At 50.9% G+C, this 24786-nt stretch overlaps 1 protein-coding gene across 2 annotated transcripts; it reads right to left on the reverse strand.

Moving 5' to 3' along the window:
• Positions 1 to 1280: 1280 nt before the first annotated feature.
• PABPC1L (poly(A) binding protein cytoplasmic 1 like) lies at positions 1281 to 23415 on the reverse strand. Of its 2 annotated transcripts, XM_059896304.1 has the most exons (13): positions 23223 to 23415; positions 21078 to 21271; positions 16730 to 16845; positions 14886 to 15025; positions 14632 to 14726; positions 11557 to 11694; positions 11122 to 11217; positions 6684 to 6950; positions 5786 to 5870; positions 5020 to 5148; positions 4254 to 4360; positions 3327 to 3420; positions 1281 to 1657 (listed from the first exon to the last, which is right to left on the reverse strand). In XM_059896304.1, exons 1-13 carry the CDS (start codon positions 23413 to 23415, stop codon positions 1281 to 1283), a joined length of 2031 nt encoding a protein of 676 aa, XP_059752287.1. The 2 variants fall into 2 exon arrangements, with proteins under 2 accessions (XP_059752287.1, XP_059752289.1); XM_059896306.1 differs by lacking the exons at positions 1281 to 1657; positions 3327 to 3420; positions 4254 to 4360; positions 5020 to 5148; positions 5786 to 5870 and having other exon boundaries at positions 6872 to 6892.
• Positions 23416 to 24786: the final 1371 nt, after the last annotated feature.

Genomic DNA, 24786 nt, shown 5'->3' on the forward strand with positions numbered 1-24786 from the left:
CTGGGAAGGTAACGGAAAGCCCTTCTACAAGAGTGGAGTCGTGACACAACGCCTTAGTCAGCCAGCCCAGAGCGAAGAAGCAGTTGCTGCTTGCAGAGTCTCCTGCCCTGCAGGCCGCTCGAGCCAGGCATCCAGAACCCCAACGCACATGTGGGCACCAGGAGCTTCAGTGCTGTGTGACGACCACTTAGTCCCCCGCTGCACGGTTGGTGGGTGGCAGCTGCTCCTCTGGGGCTCTTACAGGTCGTCCTGCTCAGTTCCTGGCAGCTCTGCTCTGTCTGGTGCACGGTTTACAAGCCCTCTGTGTACGTTAGCGCAGCGTGCCTTTGGGTTTCTGTTCCTCTTTCTTACAGCCAAAGCCCCAACCCAGTCAAGGCTACCCTTCGCTCTGCCCACCTCCCTCTGACACAAGAAGGCTTCCTGGGAGACAAGACGGAGTTTGCAGCACTTTTAATGCACAAAGCAACAGGTAAGAGGCTGGCTGGGTGACCAGCCTTCATTCCACAAAAAGCTCAAGTGCAGATACAGCCCAGTTGGGAAGTTACGGTTCACAGGGCCTTAGAGCCAAGAGCAGGAAACGCTGTTCTCTTGTCAGCCAAGGGAGTAAGGAGTCCATTTTCTGGGGATGAAAAAATAAATGTTTCTAAAGCATGGCAGACACCCAGTCTTCAAGCAAGGACACAGACGAGCCCAAGCCAGGCGTTCCGGCAGGTCGCGTGGGGCCAGGCGGTGCCTGGGGGAAGGCAGCCTATTCTGAGCGAGGCCGCCGGGGCGGGCAGCCGGCCCACTCGGCACCGGAGTCCACGCCAATTCCCATCACACAATCTGTCCTCCTTGCCTTTGATCTTCACAGCTTCCCCTGAACGCCTCCTTGGTGCCTCCAAGATAAGCCAGTGACACCACAGCATTCTCTGGGAGTCTGTGAATGTCCCTTCCCCATTCCGTACAGCTTCTGGGCTCGGCTGCTCCGTCACCCTTCCCTTGACCACCACCCACCTGGTCCCGGCGCACGTGCACTCAGGTCTGCTCCGGGGCCTCGTGGTCCTGCAACACCGCCAGAGCCTCTTCGACCTGTGGGACACACGGGGAAGGGGTGGGTGCAGCTGCCCAGCAGGGTCCTGGGAGAGCCCTGCCTCCCCGCCTCGGCCCGCCGGATGCGAGAAGGCCCGCGCCCAGCCCCGCCGCCCGCTCTGACTGTGCTCACCGGCTCCCATGGCAGAAACCCACGGCCACCTTCTACACTGCCAGACGGCTGGGGGAACCCTAACCCTTGGGCTGGGTCAGAACACAGCGCCCTGTCGCACAGTCTTGCCTGCGGAGCTGCAGGGAGGCCGCAGGGGCTGAAGTAGCCGGCCCTTCACTAAGGCCCTCTGCCACCTCCACATTCTGCAGGTATTAGCCGACTTCAGCAAGAAGATACACTTCACCTGTCTAAGCAGCAGCCTACCGGCTCGCCTAGGAGAGGCCTTGATCGGTAACCCTCCTCTGCCCCCAGGCCCCCCAGCTCCTCGCAGGCTCCAGCCCACCTTGGCGTTGAGGGACTCTGGGGACTCCAGCAGGAGCAGCAGCTCCGAGTTGTCGATCTCCAGCAGCATGCCCGTGATCTTGCCCGCCAGCTGGGCGTGGACATTGTAGATAAGGGGGTAGAGACGCTCACCTGTACGGAAGAGCCTCTGAGGCTTATGCACACAGCTGGCGGACAGCCCGGGCGTCCCAGGGCGGGGGTGGTATTGTGGAACGCAGCAGAGGGGGCATCTGGGTTTTTGTCCCAGAACTGCTCCCTCCAGGTGTGTCCCTGAACACTCTCGAGGGCCTCTTCCCCAAGTGAGCATAGCCAACCCCGCCTTGGAGGCTAGTGTGAAGAATCAAATTTGATATTACATGTAAAGTACACTGCATAGGCTCTGACACAAGGTTGGTTGCTGTTTTAAAGACTACTCTTAGGGCTTCCCTGGTGGCGCAGTGGTTAGGAATCCACCTGCCAATGCAGGGGACACGGGTTCGAGCCCTGGTCCGGGAAGATCCCACATGCCGCAGAGCAACTAAGTCCGTGCACCACAACTACTGAGCCTGCGCTCTAGAGCCCGCGAGCCACAACTACTGAGCCTGTGTGCCACAACTACTGAAGCCCGCCTGCCTAGAGCCCATGCTTCGTAACAAGTGAAGCCACCGCAATGAGAAGCCTGCACACCGCAACGAAGAGTAGCCCCCACTCGCTGCAGCTAGAGAAAGCCCGCGCACAGCAACAAAGACCCAACGCAGCCAAAAATAAATTTTTAAAAATTAAAAAAAAAAAAAAAGACTACTCTTGTTCATTTGGCAAGAAATCACTTGAAGGATCACATTGAAATCCTGGACGGGATACGATAATGCTGAACTTGACTTCTTGGAGGGACAGGGGAGCCAAGCACACGAGATAAACTTACCTTCCACCACTGGGCCCTTCGAGTGACGGGGCCTAGTGTTGGTGGTCAGCCCATCTGGGCAACGTGTGGAGGGTGCAGCCGGGGGTGGAGGTGCTGGGTGCCTTCAGTGGTGGGGGAGGGCTTCTCCCCCAAGGGGAGTGAAGATGTTTCCAGGGCACTGCTTACAGAGCCTTCTACCGCCACTAAGCCCATTTAGAATTTTTCTTTGACGGGTGGGTAGTAAAGTGGCAAAACCCCAAGTGAGCCGAGCAAACAATGGCGTGGTGGCAATGGGGGCCTTCAGAGAAGAGTCTGGAGATCTAGGTGAAGGAAAGAGCCTGGGAACCACAGCAAGCTCGTTCATTCATTAAGCAGGTAGGGGCCACCTTAAGGAGGGCCTGCCACAGAGGCCGGGATGGAGATGGACTGCACGGGAGATCAGGGGCCAGGGGGAACAATGTCTGTTTCCCCAGGGCACGTTTATGTTCTTCCTCCCTGCCGTGGGCACTGGGAGACTGAAGAAACACGGTGACAGCCTCTTCCCATCACGAGAGGTGTGAGGAACCACAGAGCCCTCCTTAGGGGCCATTTCCTGGCAGAAACCCAAGACCCTACCCTTCTGCTCCTCCTCCTGGCCCCTCATCTCCCCACGTCTGGGGTCTCTCCCAACCTGAGTCAAAGTCACAGAACAGCAGAGCTGGAAGAGATCTCGGGACTATCTGGTCTGACCAGGGTTTTAAGACAAGATGAACAGGGTCCTAGGAAGTAAAGGCCCTTTGGGCAAGTTCACCCGGCAGGTGGGTCAGCACGAGGTTGGGGACCTCGTCCCCACGTCTGACCTCCACTCAAGGCACTTCCCACCAGGTAAGCCGGCTGGTGGCGCCCCCTTCCTGCTCCAGGGTCGAGGAACCAGCCACTCACCGATCATCTGCTTCTGCTCGTGCAGCGGCGCTGCGGCCAGCATGGACGCAGTCAGGGGCTCCTGTCCGGGGACACGCACAGCAGGCTCCTGGACCTGCACATGGTGCCGGGGACACATCCCTTAACCACATGGATGGGCAAGGCCTCAAAACACTGACACTTGTCGGGTGAGCACAGGCCTCCAGGAAGGCTCTGGAAGAGGGGGAGCAGGGGGCAAGGCATGGACAATCGGGTGGGACAGAATCCCTAACAAGGGCACGGTGAACTAGACGACAGTGACGTCCTAGTGCAGACGTGTTCTGTGGTGCTAGGAACCCTATGCGTGTTGTCAAGTGAAAGCCACACGTCACTGACCACCTGGTGCTAAAGAAAGCACTTTTTAATCAGGTAGCTTTATGGCTGCATCCCCAGCATGATTTCTGACCCTTTCACATCTTGGTAACTTTAAAACCATTTTGCTCTCTAAAGCCTACTCTTGTTCATTTTGCAAGAAATAGTTTGAAGTATACACACAGAAATTCTAGACAGGATCTGAAAATGCTGAGTTGGAGAGTTTTTTTAGGGGGCAGGGAGATAAATACACAGCCTTTCAATTACAGAAGATATTTTCAGTTCTATTCTGCCGATTGATCACATCCTCGCTGCTTACTACGTAAATACTAAGGAAACCCAAGTTAATTTTGGTAATAACCCAGGCAAAGCAAATTGTGATGAACAAACAAACAAAAGAGATATCCCCACCACCCACCCTCTGTTAGTGGGTGGTGGGTGGGGATAGCTCTTCTGATGGTACATGTTAATAAAGGAAACTTTACAAGCCAAGAAAAGAAAAAAAACCAAGGCCCAGACAGGGCCAGCACCTTAGACAAGGTTCTGAGCCAAGCAGCCCCGGAGCCCAAACTCAGTGGGCAGCTGGGCCAGCCTTACCCGGTGGGTGTTGTGTGTTGCCAAGGAACATCTGTGTGTCAGGAGAGGCCCCCTTGGTGAAGAGCATCCTGCCACACCGGGTCCTGTGGTCTGGGTACCGATGTTGGCTGTAAGAGATAAGCAGGGATGGTAAGGCCCGACAGCAACCCAAAGGCATAACACCTCAAAACCAGCATTCACGTAGAATCCCCAGCGCCGAGTAAAGGGTCAGCAGACAGGCGTGCAAACATCTGCCAAATGAAGGAACAGATGCTTGCCTTATAGCCAAAACCTGCTCCCCTGTTCACAGCTGCCGCAGTACTTAGGTTCAGATCCGGTGCTGCGCCCCTGCACATATGATCACTTTCACTCGCATAACACGACGGGAATACTGCTTTCACCTGGATTTTTTTTTGGCCGTGCTGCGCGGCATGTGAGATCTTAGTTCCTCGACCAGGGATCGAACCCACGCCCCCTGCAGTGGAAGCTCAGAGTCTTAACCACTGGACCGCCAGGGAAGTCCCTCACCCAGATTTTAGACAAGAGGATACCAGGTACAGTAGGTAGCACGACCACAGAGTGAGTGAGCCCTGGAACTGGGTCGGTAGGACCCCGGAGCCCACGCCGACTACTACACTGCACGGCCTCAGATGCCGGCACTGCCCTCCAAGGGGGCCAGCGGCAGGGTCACCATGGAAGCCAGTTCTGACTCCCCACCAGCAGCAAGCCCCTACCCACCACCGCACCCACCCTCCGTTCCATTCCTCCCGGCCCTGCCCACACTCACCCACTCCCTGGGCGTGGGGCACCAGGCGCGGCACGTGGGTGGAGATCTGCCTGGCACTGCTGATGGGGACCGAGGGGCGCCGAGACACAGCTGCTGGCTGGACAACCGAGGCCACAGGCGGGTAGGCGGCTTGTGGCATAGAGAACATGGAGAAAGTTTGGGTGGAGGGGGACAATCAGGCGGGCACACTGCACCCTGACAGCTCTGGGGTGAGGAAGGGGATGGAAAGGGGAACCAGAACATTCTGCAGCAGAAAGAGGAGTGAATTCACTGGCAGACCCAGAACTCCAGGGGAGGGCGTTGGAAATCTGCAATTACAAAACCAACTTCTGTCTACCCAGGACCCCAAGAGGCATAGGTACCAGGACCACACAGCCTGGTCCCCCAGGACAGCTTCAGGTCAGGGTGAACGTCACTCTTAGAGAAGGACCATTCATCAACAGTAGTGCCAAAGGAGTATTATTTTCTCAGCTTCGCAGGAATCTTCACCGTCACCAATCAGGAGAGCCTTTGGAGCTCACTGAAGATAACAGCTGCGTGTGTGTGTTTTATGGGCTCGGCCCTGTCCTTGGTGATTTACACACATCTTACTCAGGCCCACGTTCACAAAAGGAAACCGAGGCTCAGAGAGGTGACGTGACCCACCCAAATTAACACCCTGGGAAGTGGCAGAGCCAGGCTTGACCCCCAAGCTTGTGTCCTTAACCCACTGTGTTACACGCTGCCCCACGGGACCCATGTGGAGGGCAGGGGCTGGGTCACTCACATGAGGGTCTGGGTAGCTGGGCCGTCCACCTGGGGGCAGGCTGGACAGGTGGGCCAGAGCCATAGTATGGGGCCTGGGCTGGAGGCTGTGTGGGACAGAAAGACCTAGAGTGAGGGGAGTTGGCAGCAGGGGAGGTGAGAAACTGCATCCCCTCAGGGACACCACTATGGGAATTCCACTGTCCCCTACAGGGGACTGGTCATTATAGACCCACAAAGCTGGGGTGAAGGCTCCTGCTTCCCACATCAGGAGGTCCATTAGCCCTGAACCCTTCAGGGCAAGATCTCAGGCTCAGTCCTTGCCCCTGAGGATCAGTACTACTAGCCCAGTGACCTGGATAAAAGGGCGACAATCCCACTGTTACTTGTGCCAGCTTAAGTAACTGCTAAGGGGGAGGAATGTTCCCATCCTCGGAGCCGTTCATCTTTCTACAGACATCTTTCTACTCCCTCCAGGTCACACAAGCTCCTTCCCCAAACCAGGCCCCTTAGAACATTAGCATCCAGGAGAGATGTTAGCAGGCATCCCACAAAAATGATCATCTAAGTTGGGGGAATGCTACATACTCTGCCTGTTTGGGAAAGTCATGGTGCCTACTGGCATATCAGGATAGAAGAAGGTACATAGTAAAGAAATCTAGGCTTCTTTGGCTTAATGCAATATTTCCCCAACGTATTTGACCTCAGAGAATCTTTCAGCATAACATTCACGAATCTCTCCCAGATCGGGAAGCACTGCTTGACAGGGACAAAATTACCCCTGTTAGAGATGGGGTGACAACGGCCGCCTGCCGAGTGCGTTTCCAGCAGAAGCATGTTGGGAATCTCTGTCTGCCTGTGAAGCTCTGATCTTCCTGCCCCACCTGGCTGTCAGGGAAGGGATGCGGACAGGAGGTCACCTGGGGCGCGGCGGGCAGGAAGTAGCTGGCAGGCTGCTGGAAGGAGCCCAGGAGGGGGCTGCCCAGGGCCCGCATGGTGGAGAGGCGCTGCATGTACTGGTTGGTCAGGATGGCCTTCCGCTCCTCCTTGCGCTGGGCCAGTGCCACGTACAGTGGCTTGGTCCCCACGATGCGCCCGTTCATCTCTGTCACGGCCTTCGTCGCCTCTTCTGGAGAGGAAAAACACACAAAGCCAAACCCTTTGCTGTGGCCACCCTCTGTCATCACCTAAAAGCAAGACAAGACAAGGGCTGCTGGGGGTGGAGAAGGAAGACTCCGGGGGCCATGCTCCCCACCCCCCGGGGGGCCCAGCCCAGTACTGAGGGTACCCAGGAGAAACTGCGATCAAGGGGGGTCCTCTCTCACCCACACATTTACTGAGGCCCACCGTATGCCAGATGCTTGACACGCCTTCTTACTCGACAGGTGCAGCCACCTGAGCAGGGAGGCACGGCCACTCCCACTTTACAGGTGATGGAAGTGAGGCTCAGAGTGACTTGTCCAAGACAGGTCCACTTGCTAATGAGGGCTGCTCATCGTTTACTAGACCATTCCCCAGAATTAGTGAGAACAGTTGCATTTCAGAGTTAATTTTGATCTCTAAATTTTCCTTCTGAAAAGATTTTCCTAAGCGGTGATGGAAAGCCAGCTTAAATTGTTACTGTATCTGCCTTCGTCCGTGTGGCTAAAATGAAGTGGGATGGTAGTTTGGGACAGGTTAAAATCTAGGAGCAGGGTTCTTCGGCCAGGCTACAATCTTAAACCTTTCTGTAGGGGTCACTATAATGAAAAATCTGCATTTCAACTACTCCTCGGGTTTTATTAAACTACCCATACGGTTCTTTAGTTCATTTGTGAATTATGGACAAAGTAAGATGCTCTTAAGAGTTATATTTCCTAGAGACTCCATGAAAGAGATTTGTATGGAATAGGAAAATAATTTGAATTTGTATTTTTGGTGCTTTATTGTGTTAATTTTCTTTGCGATAGAAACAAAATTCCTTACTATTATGGAAAAAAAAAAAAGAATGACTCACCCAGCCAGTGGGTCATACATTAGCCACAACTCAAACCTAATGCACGGTGCTGGTAAACGTCCATTGCCTCGGCAAGGCACGGAGCCAAGTTCTTTAGGAATCTGGGGAAGAGGTTCTTAGCCTTTTTTTTTTTAATTTTTTTATTAAAATAACCTTTCTATTGTGGAATGACTTTAGATTTATAGAAAAGTTGCAAAAATAGTACAGAGTTGCTGTATATCTTTCACCTAGTTTGACAAATGTACCATTGTTAACAGTGGGACAAAACTACAATATTGACTGATTGGTACAATACTATTATTATCTACAATGCTATTAACTGAACTGCAGATTTCATCTGGATTTCACTGGACTTTCTAACATTTTTCTCTTCAAGGATCCCAACCATATTGCATATACGATTCTTGATCTTTTTTTAGGGTTGAGACACTGGCCTGACTCCATGAGGACTTGAGCTGAGAACATTTTAAATCTGCTCTATTAGAGCCCATGCTCTAACATTAATGATTTTCAGCTGCACTTTGCTACTCATACAGGGGCCTCGACCTGAGCGTTCACAGATCCCCTCAGGGAGGTCAATGGATAGAATTCTGGGGGTCTGTGAACTCAGATGAGGGGAAAATGGCATCTTTATTTTTATATTAGCATTTCCTTCTATTTTGAATATAGGCAAAGAAAAAATATAGTAACATTAGCTGTGCTTGTGACTTTGTCAAGAAGAATATTTTCATATCACATTAATTATTGCTGATCTCAAAATCTTTTAGGCTCCTTGCTACTTCACTAGATCTTATAGTTTGTTTGTTTTTTTTACCTTTTTCAGCCATACCACGTGGCTTGTGGGATCCTAGTTCCCCGACCAGTGATTGAACCCAGGCCCTCGGCAGTGAGAGCATGGAGTCCTAACCACTGGACTGCCAGGGAATTCCCCTAGATCTTATAGTTTGATGCCTTAATAAAGCAGAACATACTGCTGTCACCTTAGTATTTTAACAAATATATTTCAATCCAATTGTTTTTTGTAATCTTATGAGTTTTCTTTTATGCATTTAAAAATATCCTCAGAAGGGGTCCATAGGCTTTATGAGACAGCCAAATTTTCTTGGCACAAAAATATTGTCTTAACAAATTAATAAGAACTTCTGTTAGGTAGTTTTAAAAAAGACAAAATTAGTACAACTAATACTTAGGCAGGGACTTCCCTGGTGGTCCAGTGGTAAAGAATCCGCCTTACAATGCAGGGGACACAGGTTCGAGCCCTATCAGGGAACTAAGATGCCACATGCCTCGGAGCAACTAAGCCCACGTGCCTCAACTACTGAGCCCACGTGCCTCAACTAGAGAGCCCGCGCCTCAACGAGAGAGCCCGCGTGCCACAAACTACAGAGTCCACGCACCCTGGAGCCCACGTGCCACAACTAGAGAGAGAAAAAGCCGCACACCACAACTAGAAAGAAGCCTGCATGCCTCAGTGAAGATCTCGTGTGCCGCAACTAAGACCCAACGCAGCCTAAATAAATCAATAGAAAATAAAAAATAAATTAAATAAATAATAAAAAATACTCATGCAGCGCTTACTAGGAACTTAATCTCTACGAAGTACTTATAACACTATCATCTCATTTTCAATCACTATTTTATAAAATAGAAAATATATTAAATTATATAAATATATATAAACTTCTGTAAAATTCCCATTTTATAACAAGATGGTCCACCCCACTGTGCGTCAACTCTAAGCAATCCAGATTTTGTACAATTCCCTTCATTCAAGGGGCCCTCAAGGAGGTCAGTGAATCTCCTGAAATTATATGCAAGGTATGTGAACAATTATATCATTATTTCACTACTTATCGTGGGCAGGTGCTCCACTTGCAGGCCTTTTAGTTCTCAGGACACCTCTAGAAGTAGGTCATGTTGCTCCCATTTTACAGATGGGTAAACAGGGTCCAAATGGCAATGTCACTTCCTTCAGGCTCTACAGGTAGTTAATGGTAGGACTGGGATTTAGACCTACCTCTGATTAACTTTAAAATCCCAGCTTCCAAACACAGTACTACACCAAGTATGCATTTGCCAGGAAAGAGGGCCCAGAGCTTTTTATAAATCAGATATATCAATTTACTGATTGATACATTTAATCAGATTTCCTGATGCTTAATTCACAGGTCCCACAGCTTTCTGTCACTTTTTTGGGGAAAAGGTCCTTAACTCAAAAATTATTAGAACCTCTTCCCCAAATACCAGGCTCCCTGAAGGACATTTTAAATTGGATTCAACAGGCAAGAGAACTTCTAGACCACGTCCTAAGAACCCAACCATCACACCACACGTGCAGGTCCTCAGCCCCGTCACCCACACTGACCTCTTTGGAAAGTCCTTCATTCCCACCTGCAGCTCCCTACCTCCTCACAGTCAAGTCAAACGCTGCTGCCACTGCCACTTCTTACAGGAAGCCCTCCTTCCTGTTCCGCTGAGTTCCCGCAGCTCTGCCTCCTCCACTTACCCCAACCCCACCCCACTCTACAGTAGATTTGAGTTAGTGATGCATCTGACTTCCCCGCTAGACTATAAGTTACTCAAGGGCAAGGACTACGTCTGACTTATTCCTGTGTGCTTCCCACAGGGCCTGGCAAAACAGCAGGTGCTCAAGTATGGAATGAACGAACACTAGGTCTTCTTAAAATAACGTGGGGAGCTTTTAAAATTAAGATGCCCAGAGCTCTACATTCAGTTTGTCTGACTCGGGTGTCTATTTAAGAGCTCTCCAGGGTATTTTAATGAGAAGCCAGGGTTCAGAACCATCCAGGGAGCCCACCGCCCACCCTCATCTTATAGATGAGGCTTCGAAGACATCTGCTCAAGGTCACAGAGCCAACATCACATCTCTGGTGCTAGGAGGGCACACGGTAGCCGCTCAATACGTGGGGAAGAGCGAGTGAAGAATGATGCAGCCCAAGCCTCTCATTTTCCAAATGGGGAAATTGAGGCCCGGAAAGGGGTTATGTCACCGGCCAAGGCCAGACAACAAAAGTCAATGGAAATTCTGAGACACAAATTTCTGGAATCTGGCATACAGTAGGCACTCAATAAATGCTTGTTGAATGAACCTCGGTTACAGTGAGCCCCAGCAAGTCCAGCTGTGTGACTGGGACTGTATTTCTACCCTCTTCCCCTCCAGCCCAGACAAGGCTGCAGATGGACGACAAGCTCCAATGGGGTCAGACCCAGCTCCCAAACTCCAGAAGGAGCAGCGCAGCACCAAATCCCTGGAAGCCCCGGGGCGGGGATGGGGGTGTGCGTGGGCAGTGAGGATGGGAGCGGAAGGCTACCGATCCCCTGTGGGTGCCCCCGGCCCTCACCTTGGCACTGGTGATCACTCCATAGGGAGAGAACTCTTTCCTCAGTTTCTCATCATCGATGGAGTCATCCAGGTTCTTCACATACAGGTTCACGCCCTAGAAGGAAAGGATACCTGCTAGATAGATGTGCCCCTTCCCTTCCAAGCCCCAGAATGACTTGGGGTGGGGGGAGGGGCTTACATGGGCCAAGGGGGGCACTGGAAGCCCCGCCCACCAAGCCTCCAGTTCTCAGTCTCATGCAGCACCCCTGCGCCTCACCCATCACTCAGCGAGCCCATCACCTGGAAGCTGCAGCCCCTCCCCACTCCCCCCATCTCTAAAGCCAAGTTCCCGGAAGCAAGAGGGATTGCTGGAGGAGGGAGTCGCAATCAGGGCTGCCCACACACAGACACTTTCACATCGAAGCAGCTGCCCCACAGGAAGCCTGTCCCTCACCTGGTAACGGGTCAGCCGGTCCTGCTTCATCTGCTCGAACCTGTGCTTCAGCTCATTCTGCCGCTCCACCCGCTTCTGGGCCCGGCCGACGTAGAGCAGCCGTCCACGCACCTCCCTCCCGTTCATCTCCATCACAGCCTGTGCAGAGAAGAGGCAGCCAGAGGGCTTGGTAACCACCCCCACGAGGCCTTGGCCTTAGCCCTGACCTCCAGTCCCATCTTCCGGGCCCAGACGGGGCCACCTGCAAGCCAGGCTGGCCTTGTTAGCCAAGAAGAATTAGTACCAGGATCCAGGCCATTTAAAGTGAATCCATTTTTTAAAAACATGGGACAGAATTTCAGAGTAAACGGTAGATTTTTTAAAAATTGATTTGGGCTCTACTTGAAAAAGTGAAATTGAAGTTTGCAAAGTTTCCCACGAGGTAACATTTAGGTTCTAACTGTAACTACACACTGATGATTAGAACAAAGCAACAAGCATAATTCTTTCAAAAGGGCGTGATGGCGTAATCAACATCCTTCATGTTGGGTTTCACAGCACAGAGAACCATTTTTGCTATGAGGACTTTAGAAACATTTGCTTCTTAACCCTTGATTTTTCTTTTCTTCAGTTAACTGGCCTAAGCCTGCCAGATCCCAAACTGTCAGTGGCTTTGATTGCATGAATTCCTACATCTTCTGCAAGACGTGCAATGTCTTAATCCATGAGGACCTACTGTATAGCACATAGAACTTGACTCAACACACTGTAATCACCGAAAAAGAATGTATAAGACTGGTAAGAATCTGAAAAAGAATATATAGATGTCTCTGTGTAAGTGAATCAAGTTGCTATACACCAGAAAGAAACATAACATTGTAAATCAGCTATACTCCACTATAAAAATAAAGATAAATTATTAAAAAAAAAAAAGGGAGAGAGAAATTGTTACTAAATTCGTTCAGGGGTGGTGACCCAACCTGGTGTCACATTAAAAAAAAAAAAAAAAAGATGTGCAATGTCTCTCTGCAATCCACTAATAATGAGCTGAATCAGCATTGACTTATCTGCAAAAATCAGACCCATGTGAGTACTGACTCAAAGGTTTGGATTAGACATTGGTGTTAGGGAGCAGAAATATTTGAAAGGGAACTGACTTTTTAAGTGGTCAGTTCATTAGTAAATATTTTCACATAATGACTTGCTTCCCTACCTAGACGTGCAAATATATGTAAATGTATGTAAAAACACTCTGGGGCCCCAAGAACTGCCTGATCTATAGCAGTCTTAAAGGTCATTACCAGGGAACTTCTCTGGTGGTCCAGTGGTAAAGAATCCCCCTTACAATGCAGGGAACGTGGGCTAGATCCCTGGTCAGGGAATTAAGACACCACATGCCGTGGGGCAACTAAGCCCATGCACCGCAACTACTGAGCCTGCACGCCTCAACTAGAGCCCGCGTGCCACAAACTACAGAGCCCACACACTCTAGACCCCGTGCGCCACAACAAAGAGCCTATGTGCTGCAACGAAAGATCCCGCATGCCTCAACGAAGATCCTGTGTGCCACAACTAAGACCCAACGCAGCATAAAATAAATAAATAAATAATAAATAAATCTTTAAAAAAAACTCCCAAAACAGGTCATTACCAGTCTCCAAGACCTCGGAGTCTATGGTTTCCCTCGCCAGCTTCACTGCTCTACTCCAACTTGTCATTTTATAGTTGGGGCAACCAAAGTCTACAGAGAGGGTGGGACTTGTCCAAGGAGACACAAGAAGTTACCTTTCAAAGGAGCCCTTTACTTAAGAACAAAACTTCAGGGTCAGAAAGAGTTGGCTCTAATCCCAGTGCTCTCTCCTCCTAGCTACAACCTGGTGGAACCTGATAACCACAGTAGAGCCCACACTGGTGGGAGGAGACAGGACAGTGTATGCAAAATCAGGTAGCACCTTGCCCGTGGTAAGTGCTCAGTGAGAAGTGGTTGCTATCAAGATGGCCCCAGGATCCAGGTCTCCAGCCAGAATCCACTATGAGCTGAGCTCTCCCATGACCAGTGATCTTAATGGGGCAGCAGCGACGGAAAGAGCTTCATGGTGGGAGGCAAAATCGGACATTATCCCTGCTTTGTTACTCATGCTGTGACCTTGTACCATTCCCTTGCTCAGTAGATATGTATCTGGTACCTACCAGCAGTAAAATACTAGAGATTTAATGGTGACATGAGACCCAGCCCCTGCCCTCAGTTCCATCCATGGAGATCTGAGCTAATGATGGAGACAGACGGGAGGGGCACCTTGTCAGAAGCACTGAGGACAGGAAGAGGTGGCTTCCTGAAGGAGGGAAAAGTATAAGCTGAGACCCATCAATAATCTACAGCTACGCTGTCCAACATGGCAATCACTTGTTGCATGCAGCTACTGAATACTTGAAAAATGGCTAGTCTGAACTGACATGGGCTAGAGGTACCAGATTTCAAAGACGTAGTACAAAAAAGGGACTGTAAAATCTCAATTTTTAATCAATGTAAATATTACATCACAATCAATTATATCAATATCATATCACATTGAAGTGATAATTTGAATAAGTTAAATAAAATATATTATTAAAGTTGCAGTGTTTTTTTTTTAACCCTTTTTAATGTGGCTACTGGACAATTTTGAACTGCACATGTGGCTCATGTTATATTTCTATTGGACAGCATTGGTCTAAAGAGTAGGGGAGGGGAAGTGTTTTGAGAAAACAATATTTTCAAAGTCTTGGAAGCAAGAAATAACATGGTACTTCCCCTCCCTGGCCTCAATCCCACGATCAATTCAAGAAGAGGGTAATGGCTGTCTCAAAGGCCCCTAGTAGCTCCCATGCTGCAAGATTCTATGAAAAGCCAGCCAGCCTCGGGTATGGAAGCAACCGGAGGAGGCTGAAGGCGTCTGCCTTCACCCCAGGCAGGAAGGGCCCTGGCTTGTGTGGACCCATGCTGGGGAGGGACTATTTCCTCCACAGGCAGCTGGAGCCCTCCACTCCTGATCTCCCTTCTTCCTAGTCCTGGCTCCACACCTCCTCCACGAAACAGGGCCATGGGGAGGTTCCTACCTTCTGGGCTTCCTCATGCGTCTCAAAGTTGACAAAGCCAAAGCCGCGGGAGTGGCCGCTGTCATCCCTCATCACCTTGACACTCAGTATCTTCCCTGGGAAGGGCAACCCGTCTCAAAGGGGAGTCAGGCAAGCCCTGAGATGTCCCCTCCCTTCTCCCAAGTCTTCAGGAAGCCCCAGGGGGCACCCCCGTCCCAGCCCAAGCTGGGAGTAGAAGAGAAGTGATCCCCAGCTCCCTTGGGGAACACGCCCACCAAACTGGGAGAAGAGGTCCTGCAGGCACTGCTCATTCACGTCCACGTGGAGGTTCTTCACGTAAATATTGGTGAACTCCATGGCCCGAGCTCCCAGCTCTGCATCCCGCTCCCGTCGGGGCTTGAAGTGGCCAACGAAGCTGTGGACACACCAACAGGGTAGGCAGCTGCCTATGGCTGCCATCGGCCACCCCCATCCCTGCCCCGGCCCACCCAGCAAGCCTGGGTCACTTGAGTCAATTGCCGCCAGCCTCCACGATCTCTGTACCCCTCATCAAGGGACTGGGCAGGGCAATGTTCCTTAGATGGCATACATCCAAGGACTGACCACTTCCAACAGCCAAGCTTCTATGTTCCAGCGTAAGGTTAAGATGACTTCATTCTTGGGGCAAATGCACAGGATCTCCTACTGCACATGAGGCAGCTGAGTGCCCAGGAGATAAGAGCACAAATCTGGGAGTCACACAGACAAGGGCTTGAATCCTCGCTCTGCAGTTGCCAAGCCGTGTGACCCTGGGCAAGTTACTTAACCTCTCTGAGCCTCAGTGTTCATTCCTGTAAAACTGGGGATCAAACTCACATCACAGGGATTTGCTTATTCATTTAACACGTACTGGGTGCACTGGGGAAGTGGCTGTGAGAGAACCAGATGTGGTTTATGCCAGTATTGCTGAGGCAGGGGAGGGGGGCACTGAAATCATTTAAATACATTATGAATTTAAAAAATTGTAATTTCCAAGTCCACATAAACACATCTAGGAAAGTATCCTAGATTAAGAAAAACAAAGCAAGCATAAGAAAATTTGATGGTACCTATAAGACAGCGGTCCCCAACCTTTTTGGCACCAGGGACCGGTTTCGTGGAAGACAATTTTTCCACGGACGGGGGTGGGGATGATTTGGGAGGTAATGCGAGCAATGGGGGGGAGGGTTCAGGCGGGAATGCGAGCGATGGGCAGCGGCAGGTGAAGCTTCCCTCACTCGCCCACCACTCACCTCCTGCTGTGCGGCCCGGTTCCTAACAGGCCACAGACCGCTACCGGTCCGCAGCCCGGGGATCGGGGGCTCTGATATAAGACATTTAGCACAAACGAGTGATAGCTGACACCAAAAATTGAAGGAAACTGAGTGACAAAGGAAAACAGGCAAACTAAAAGCTGACAAAGATAGAAACACACTTCTGGAGAACTGGGAAAAGCCCGCCAAAGTTCTGGTTCACTGACAGGAGGCTACCCTGAGAAACTCTGGACAAAATGACTCTGGGTGCATCTCCCACCCCAAGGCCTCCTCCACTGCTCAGTCTCGGGCATGGGGCTGGGCCATCTGATGGGCAGAACCAGAACTGGGGGAGGGAACTGCCAGAGCAGATTCTCTCCAGCATCTGCACCTCAACTTTCCCATCTGTGAAGTGGGGATGATGCCAAACTTAAAGGCATGAAAATGGCAGGCTAAGCATATGCCAACCTTCCTTCCTGTCCCCAGATCTCAGGAAACAAAAGGTTTAATAAAATTCACAGCCATGCTGAGAAGGCTGGAAAACAGACAAAAATTACTCTGTCCATTGATGATTTGGCCGTTAGCTGTTCCTGCTAGAATTTCTAAAGCATCGCCCCATTTGCTACTCAGAGCCCCTCTAATGCATAGCAGCAGCCCCATGTCTTACTTGAGGAAAGGGGGTCCCTGGGAGATTGAGCAACACGTCCGAGGTCATACTGCCAGGAAGAATACCAGCAGCTGCTCAGTGCCAGGCGCCCATTAGACGGTGGCAGTACTATGGGTCCTAAGTTGGTGGTACCATGATTCTGCTCCTTTAGCCCTGGCGCCACCCACACCCCACCACTCACACTTTGCGGTCATTCAACAGCATCCCGTTCATGGTGCTGATGGCGTTCTGTGCAGCCTCGTGGGTCTCAAAATGCACAAAGCCAAAGCCTCGGGAGCCATGATCATCACACACCACCTGGGCCACAGGGAAACAGGACATGAAAAGCATCCAACAGAGAAAAAGAATGGCAACGGCAATAATGACTAATATCTGAGTGCTTGCTCTGTGCCTGTGAAGACAATCCTACGTCGCACAACAGCCCTAGTTTAGAGATGGGAAACGAAAGCTCAAAGAGGTCAATCTACTTGCTTAAGATCACACAGTAAGGAGGGATAGAGTCCTCAAACTGAACGCAGATCTCATCTATACCACAGACCAGCTTTTAATGATCTTCCTAAAGCGATGGATAAAAGGATTAGATTCAAGCCACCTTCCCCCCTTTCTGCATCTTTGTTTGTAACAGCAAGTTAGAAACAACCCGAGATCCATCAAGAGGAGACTGGTTAAGTAAATTACAGTATATTCATCTTGGTCTGCTGTATGTGCATAGTTGAAGAGAATGTGGTAGATGTCACGGCTGGCAGGGTTACCTGTAAGGTATACTGTTAAGTGGGGGGAAAAAAATCAAGCCCATTTGGGTTAAAGTGGGCATCTATACTTCTGAGAAACCTTTTGGCATTTTTTGGTAACATTCAATTATGTTTCCGCTAACACAAGAAATACATATTTAGGGGAAACTTTTGGAAAGTGAGAGCGAGAGAGACAAAGAAATAGAGAAAGATTGAGAAAGTGAGGAAGAGAGGGGAAAGAAAGAAGGAAGGAAGGAAAACAGGAAGAGAGAAAGTGTGGGATGGTTATTTATTTTTTTAAAAAATTTATATACCATTTTTAAAAGGTTACTTTCCACTTACAGTGATTACAAAATATTGGCTCGATTCCCTGTGTTGTACAATACATCCTGGAGCCTATCTTAAACCCAAAAGTTTGTACCTCCCACTCCCCGTCCCCTATATTGCCCCTCCTCCCCCTCCCCACTGGTAACCACTAGTTTGTTCTCTGTATCTGTCCTCTGTATATGTGAGTCTGCTTCTTTTTTTATCATATTCACTCGTCTGCCGTAATTTTTAGATTCCACATATAAGTGATATCATATAGTATTTGTCTTTCTCTGTCTGACTTATTTCACTTAGCATAATGCCCTCCAAGTCCATCCACATTGCTGCAAATGGCAAAATTTCATTCTTTTTTATGGCTGAGTAGTATTCCATTGTATATATATAAACCACATCGTCTTCATCCATCCATCTGTTGATGGACACTTCCATATCTTGGCAGGGAAATTTTTAAAACAGACACACACAAAACTGTTAATAATTATTTCCGGGAACTAGTGTTGAAAGCGACGAAAGCTTTTTTACTTTATTCCTTTCCAGGTTGTTTAAACTTTACCAATTAGTCTATTATTTCAACAGCAAACTTGTTTCAAATTTTGAAAAGACCCACAAACATACTACCGCCATTCTGTAGGGCTCCCGACTCGAGTTAGGACAGACCTCGCGAATGGGAAAGACCTTCAGTTCACAAAGTTCCTGTCCCTCTGGCTGAACTTGCACTAAGACCCCTAGTGACCATCTCACGGGGTCCACGGCTCCACTCATCCCCGCAGCCACCGCCCCGGCTCAACTAAGTGACATTTTCTGCCTCGACCACCACCCCAGCCTCCCAACCCGGCTTCTGGGCTGACCACTGGGACGCTTTTTCTAAAATGTAACTGTGACCATGTCCCTCTGGGAAATAATCTCCAGTAGCTCCTACAATCCACAGAACTATACCAACTTGGCATTTGAGGCGCTCCAATTGGCCCTTCACAAGTCCTGCTTCCAAGTCCACACCCAACATGCACCCCTCCAGCCCCAAGCAGGGTCCCTCCACTTTCACCTCAAGCTCAGGCCTGTCATTCAGATTTAATCATATTGACTGGGTTCCACTCTGAGCCAAGCACCTGCTAAGGGCATCACATACTGTTATATTTGTCATCAGAACCCTTCCAGGCAATTCTTAACCTCTGAGCCCCAGCTGCCCGACTGGGGAAAATGGGAATAAATGACTTGTCCGAGGTCGCCCAGCCAGCAGAAGTAACTATTTGATTCCTGTAGATGCTTAATGAGATGCTCGCTACTCTTTCTATATTGTGAAGATTACGTGAGGTAATATACATTCACAACCACCTAAGAGGTAGGTTCTACCACTGCCCCCTTTTATAGAGGAAACTGAGGTATGGAGAGGATAAACAACCAGCCCAAGACCACACTGCCAGGAAGTGGAAGAGGCAGGATTTGAACCCAGGACACTTGGCCCCAAAGTCCAAGGTCTGGCTGACTATGTCATGCTGACTCTGTGCTCGGTAGGCTGGGCTGACCTTTGCACTTGAGTGGCGTGACCCCAAGCCCAGTGGAGTTCCACAGTGCCTCAGAAACCTTTCCTCAGCCCCAGGGCACTCTCCTTCCTGGGCCTTTGACTCCCCGGATCCCCGTGCATTCCCTTCAGAGCCCAATTTCCAGCTGTTCCTAAAAGTCTCACCATCTCCAACCAGCCTGAGAGCACTTGGTAGCACACAAGGAACAGCTCTAACACAGAGGGTGCCATCACTCCCAACCTCTCCCCCTACCCCCGCCATCTCCCCAGAAGGGTGGACACGCCAGAGGCTATATGGTAACTGACCAGCCATCCTCATAAAACCTAAAAGCAAACACCAGGGGAACGGACCACACTGAATGCCTTGTATCTAACCAGGCCATAACAGGGCTTCATTAGGCCTGCAAAGACTTGCCTGAGTCTCACAGAATTTTCTGTCCAATCCTCAGTGGCCCAGAGGAAGCCTCAAGGCCTGGCTAACGGGGACAGACACACTCTTCCCTGTTAAGTTGGCTTCAGCTAAGCCAGCAAACCCATTGGTTCAGATCCTGCATTGGCCACTGACCTCCCACCCCCATAACATATAACTGTGAACAAGTAACCCCAGCTCTGATCCTCTCTGCCCTCCAGGGTAACTCCGGGATCCTCCTATTTGCATCTTAAGAGGTCATTTTGGGAAATTCAGTGAGGACGTGTATGCAGAAAATCTAGCACATAGAAAGTTCTGGATAAATCTGCTGTTATCACTGTAAGAACCTAGCACACAGTTAAGACTCTCTCTCTCTCTTCCATTGATCCTCAAAGACAGGAAACAGCCCTTTCTGTCTATCATGGCATGCCCTTAGCAGCTACTGCACCTCCTCCAGTCTGTCTGCCCCTCTGAGTCACAGGGGTATCCCCTCACTCACAGGGAGGTGGTGAGGCCTCACTTGAGAACTGCAGGACTGTGCCTGGCACATAGTAGGAGTCAAGGAAGAGTTCTAACACAGAGGGTGCCATCACTCCTCATCCCCCCTGCCGCCTCCCCAGAAGGCTGGACATGCCAAAGGCTGCAGGGTAACTGACCAGCCACCCTTATAAAATCTAGTGGGCAAAACACTCAGGGTTAAGCCCTGTCAGGACAGACTGACCTGCTGCATGGCCCCTGACCCTCAACTACAAAGTCAGAGAAGTGACCACAGCCCTTCCCAAATGATAATACAGCCATCAGCTCAACAAATATTTATTGAGCACCTACTATGTTTTCACGTCTCAGGTACTGGGATACAGTGGTGAATAAGAACAAGATCCCTACTCCTAAGAAACTTCCATTCTATTTTAAGAGAAATGTTACAAACAAGGTCTGGTCCATTGCCATCATGGCCCTCCTGTATCTACTTGCTTTGTCCTATAATTTCTACTGCCCTCTCATTCTGAGTTTGGGCTGTTCTCATGACTTACTTTGGCCAGTAGAACGCAACCAAATGACAGTGTGCTAGTTCTGAACCTAGGTCTCAAAAGGCCAGGCGAGCTTCCACTCTCTGTCTCCTGGGACCCTGCTATTGCCATGAGAATAGTCTGGGCTAGCCTGCTGGAGGATGAAAGCCCACAGGGAGAAAAGCAGAGACGGTCCAGCTGACAACCACCCTCTCCCTAGAAGCAGAGCCATCCAGCTCTCAGTGGGCCTACAAAGGAACCCAGCCGAGAGCAGAAGAACTGCTCAGCTGAACTCAGCCCCAACCGCCAAAGGCTGAATTACGAGCGGAATAAATCACTGTTGTTGAGAGCCATGAAGTTAGGAGGTGGTTACACAGCAAGAGCCAGTTGATACGTAGGTGACCACTAAAACTGAGAACAGCTACCATTCAGCTGCTTGCTGAACCTGGATCTTTACTGATGAGGTGCTGCTTGGTATCCCTCTACCACCACACAGGTGTCTAACACAGAACGCCCCCCCCAAGAGGCACACCCACCTTGCAAGAGAGGATGTTCCCAAAGGTGGAGAAGGTGTCATACAAGGCCTTGTTGTCAATGGAGTCTTCCAGGTTCTTGATGAAGATGTTGCCGACACCCGACTTGCGAAGTCCTGGGTCTCGCTGGGACCACATGATGCGGATGGGCTGGCCTTTGATCACCTCAAAGTTCATTGTGTCCAGTGCCCGCTCCGCTGGACAGGAGGAGAGAAAGGAGCTAGTGAAGGGGATTTTCTTTCCCTGAGCCCCAAGAGCGTAATTGGGAGCTGAGCCAAAAAAAGAAAAAAAAGAAAAAAGAAAAGAGCCACTGTCTGGGTCTCACTTGAGATAAGAGCTTGAAGGCTCAGGAGGGATAAACAGAAAGAATTCATGTGTGTGGTGCTCCTCCCACCTTCCAGGTAGGATCTCCTTCAACTCTTCACCATAATGACGTGGGCAGGAATTCCTATCCCCATTTTACAGAAGGGCAAACTGAGGCTCAGAAAGGGGAAAGATCAGGAGGGTCCCTATGACAAGGGTGGCAGCAGTTTGAGGAAACTGAAGCTCAGAGGTGCTGAGCAGCAGAGTTGAGATTTGATCCCAAGGAAGTATGGCTTTCGGGGAAGTGAACATCACCTCTCTGAGCCCACTTCTACACCTGTAAAGAGGGGATGATGATAATATTACCCACCTTTCTACATCTAACAAAGGGAGAGAATACCACCCGCCTCCAGGTTGTCAGACAGACTGAAAATTAAATAAGGTGTACAAGGAGCCTTGTACTTTGTGCCTGGCACAAAATAGGTGTCTGGTAAACAGTAGTATGTCTAAAAACAACAGCCTATGCCCATCCTTCTGCCAGGTGGTATGCTGTCCCCTGCTTCAGGGACATCTCTGGTTTCAGAGGGTTTGGAGGGGAACTGTGGAATACTCAGTGGGCAAGTTTCGAGAAGTCTGGGTTTTCCATCTAGTCCTGCCATAAACACCCAGGAGTAAAATCCTTCTCCTGTCTGGAGCTCAGTTTCCCCATCTATGAAGTCTGGCAGAAAGGTCAGGTTGTACAGGGCTTGGAGGAAGATGGCAAGAGGCAGTGGGTGGGTAGAGCAGAGCAGAGGGGAAGGCTCCCGGGAATCCAGCTCTGCCACCTGCTGGGAAACCGGCAGAACCACCACAGCAAACTCCCAGATCAGGGAACCTCCCCATCCTCCCAGGAGACTCAGAGTAAAGGCACCCCCTTTTGGACTTGGCTGGGGCAGGTTTTTCTTGGTTATGTTTCTGGAGTCTTACACCTGAACGCTATAGTTACTATGATTTTTCTTAGGTTAGCACTTACCGGGGGCTTACAATGTACCACGTGATACTGGAGCTACTTCATAGACAAAGCCCTCCATCCCTTCCATGCTACTGGATAATAAGACTTAGCCCCACTTTACAAATGAAGAGATGCCAAGCGTGAAATCTTGCTCCAGCTCGCACTCTAGTGGCAGAGCTCCAACAAAACCCTGCGCTCTAATCTCTCTCCTCGCCACTCAACACCTAGCTGACAAGCTCTGACCCATCCTATCAGCTCTGAGAAACGGGTCGTGGAGCCTGGAGCGCAGGCAGCTTTTCTCGGTTCCCGAAGGTGGAGGCGCCTGGTGCAGACCTCGGGTCCGGCTGCCAGCAAAGGCCACAGCCCGAGGCCGAGCTCTCCCGGCTGCCCCGCTCATCACCCGTGTCTTCTCGGGCATCTTCCTCACCGGGTGCTTTGAATTGCTCATCCTCCCAATCACTCTATAAAGCAGGCACCACCCCCATTTTGCAGACAGGCAACTGAAGCTGAGAATGATTCATTTGCTCAAAGCCGCACAGCTGCCGGCTTTCTAATCCCAGGTCTGGCTGACCCCAAAGCCCTTGGCTGTTTTCACTGTCTTCACAGCTCTTCCGGAAAACGGAGCACCAGTAAAACACAGTAGGAGCACACTAACTGCTAGTTCCTGTCTCCGGGGCCTTTCGGAGCCCCTTTCAAGGCCTTGTATCTCTGGCCCTCAGTTTCCCTGGCTGCAAAATGGAAGATTTTGCAGGAGTAGCCAGAGATGAGAGAGCGCGCGCGGGTGGCTGGGATGCTGTCTGCCTGTCTGTCGGTCGGCCGGTGGGTCGGTCCGCCCCCCTCCCCCCGGGGCTCACCGTCGGCCGGCTGCTGGAAGTTGATGTAGGCGTAGCCCAGCGAGCGGCGGGTGGCCACGTCGCGGCACACGCGGATGGACAGGATGGGGCCGGCGGGCGAGAACTTCTCGTAGAGCATGGCCTCAGTCACGTCAGGGTGCAGGTCGCCCGCGTAGAGCGAGGCGAGCGGGTAACCCGGGACGCTGGAGTTCATGGTGGGCGCGCGGCCCCGCGATCGGCGCCCACGTGCGCTCACCCCGGAAGCGGGGGCGCGCGGGGCGGCCGGGTTCTTCCCACCCCCGTCCGCCCCCGGCCTTTACCTCCCCCGCCGCCCCGCGCGCCAATCGCGGGCGCGCTCGGACCCCGCCCCGCACCTGGGACCCCTCAGCCTTCTAGAAGCCCCAGGTGGGGGGCATCTCTGCCCCCGCGACGGGAGGCGGGGCGAGCTCTCACCGGGCCCCGGGTAGGGCTGCGGGGACGTGGGGGGGAGCTCCGAGCCGGCGCCAGCGGCGCAGAGAGGGCGGGGATACCACGGTAGGAGACCTGGGCTCTAATCCCCATTAGTCATTGTTCTCCTGCGCCCGTTTCCCTTCTCTGTGAAGTTGGGAGGATTCCCTTTACACAAGGATTAAAGGCGAGCGTGTGCTCTCCGCACGTTTCACACACAAACGGGAGAATTGCCAGCAGGATGCCCTGTTTCAAAGCTTGCGTACCTACCCTCCTGAAAGGAGGCTTTCTCTCATCAAGACAGTCCGGATCTAGTCCCAGCCTTCTCGAACCGGCTTGGTGGTTTGGGGCCAAAGGCTCCGTGTGAGAATTGTAGACCACGAAGGCCTTCCTTGACCCTGGTTCTTCTACTGCCAAGACCTTTTCGTGAGACGTATCCTGAGCACCTTTCTCAACAAATCCACTCCACCTGCGCTCCACCACGAAGGCTCACCAAGTTCTTTGGGACCCAGCCTCCATGGAAACAGTAGGGGCCTAACAGAACAAGGTCGCAGCAGTGGCCCCAAACTAAGCACCAAGACCCCTCCGTCAATCTTAGTTTGCAGCCCCAATCTGTGGTGTAGGGTCATGTTTGAAAAAAATTGGTCCAGTCCACTGTGGACGGATACTTCGCTGGGCCTCTCCTAGTTTTCTGCTTCAATAAAACAGGTAGCCTCCCACTAACCTTTGGTTGGGCGTGACAGGTGGAACAGCTTGGGAGCCAGCAGCAGGAGTGGGTCTGGCTGCCCAGCCTATACTAGCAAGAAAGTAACAACCAATTCTAATCTGGGGCTTAAATACCTCCCTATCATGACCCCCTCCCCGATCCTTGTGGGAATGTGGACGTTTTTATTTGTATTTAATTTTTTTTGGCTGCACCCTGTGGCTTGCAGGATCTTAGTTCCCTGACCGGGGATCGAACCTGGGCCCTGTGAGTGAAAGCGCCAAGTCCTAACCACTGGAGCACCAGGGAATTCCCAACGTGGATGTTTTTAGATGGGGGCAAATCCCATGAGGAAACTCGGTACCACAGGCTATCTTAGACAGTGTTAGGACAGGTGAGAGACTCGTATAACCTTGGAGATGACCAGGACTTGCG

This window comes from Balaenoptera ricei, chromosome 15, assembly GCF_028023285.1.
Source record: "Balaenoptera ricei isolate mBalRic1 chromosome 15, mBalRic1.hap2, whole genome shotgun sequence".
NCBI lineage: Eukaryota > Metazoa > Chordata > Mammalia > Artiodactyla > Balaenopteridae > Balaenoptera > Balaenoptera ricei.

What these genes read in the sequence shown, in the direction of transcription:
- PABPC1L (XM_059896304.1), bottom strand. Translation starts at nt 23,415, where the DNA reads ATGAACTCCAGCGTCCCGGGTTACCCGCTCGCCTCGCTCTACGCGGGC. An exon ending in CCAGCTACCCAGACCCTCAT is followed by an intron (nt 5,149 to 5,785) that starts GTGAGTGACCCA and finishes CTATGCCACAAG; the next exon opens with CCGCCTACCCGCCTGTGGCC. An exon ending in CAACACACAACACCCACCGG is followed by an intron (nt 3,421 to 4,253) that starts GTAAGGCTGGCC and finishes CACCATGTGCAG; the next exon opens with GTCCAGGAGCCTGCTGTGCG.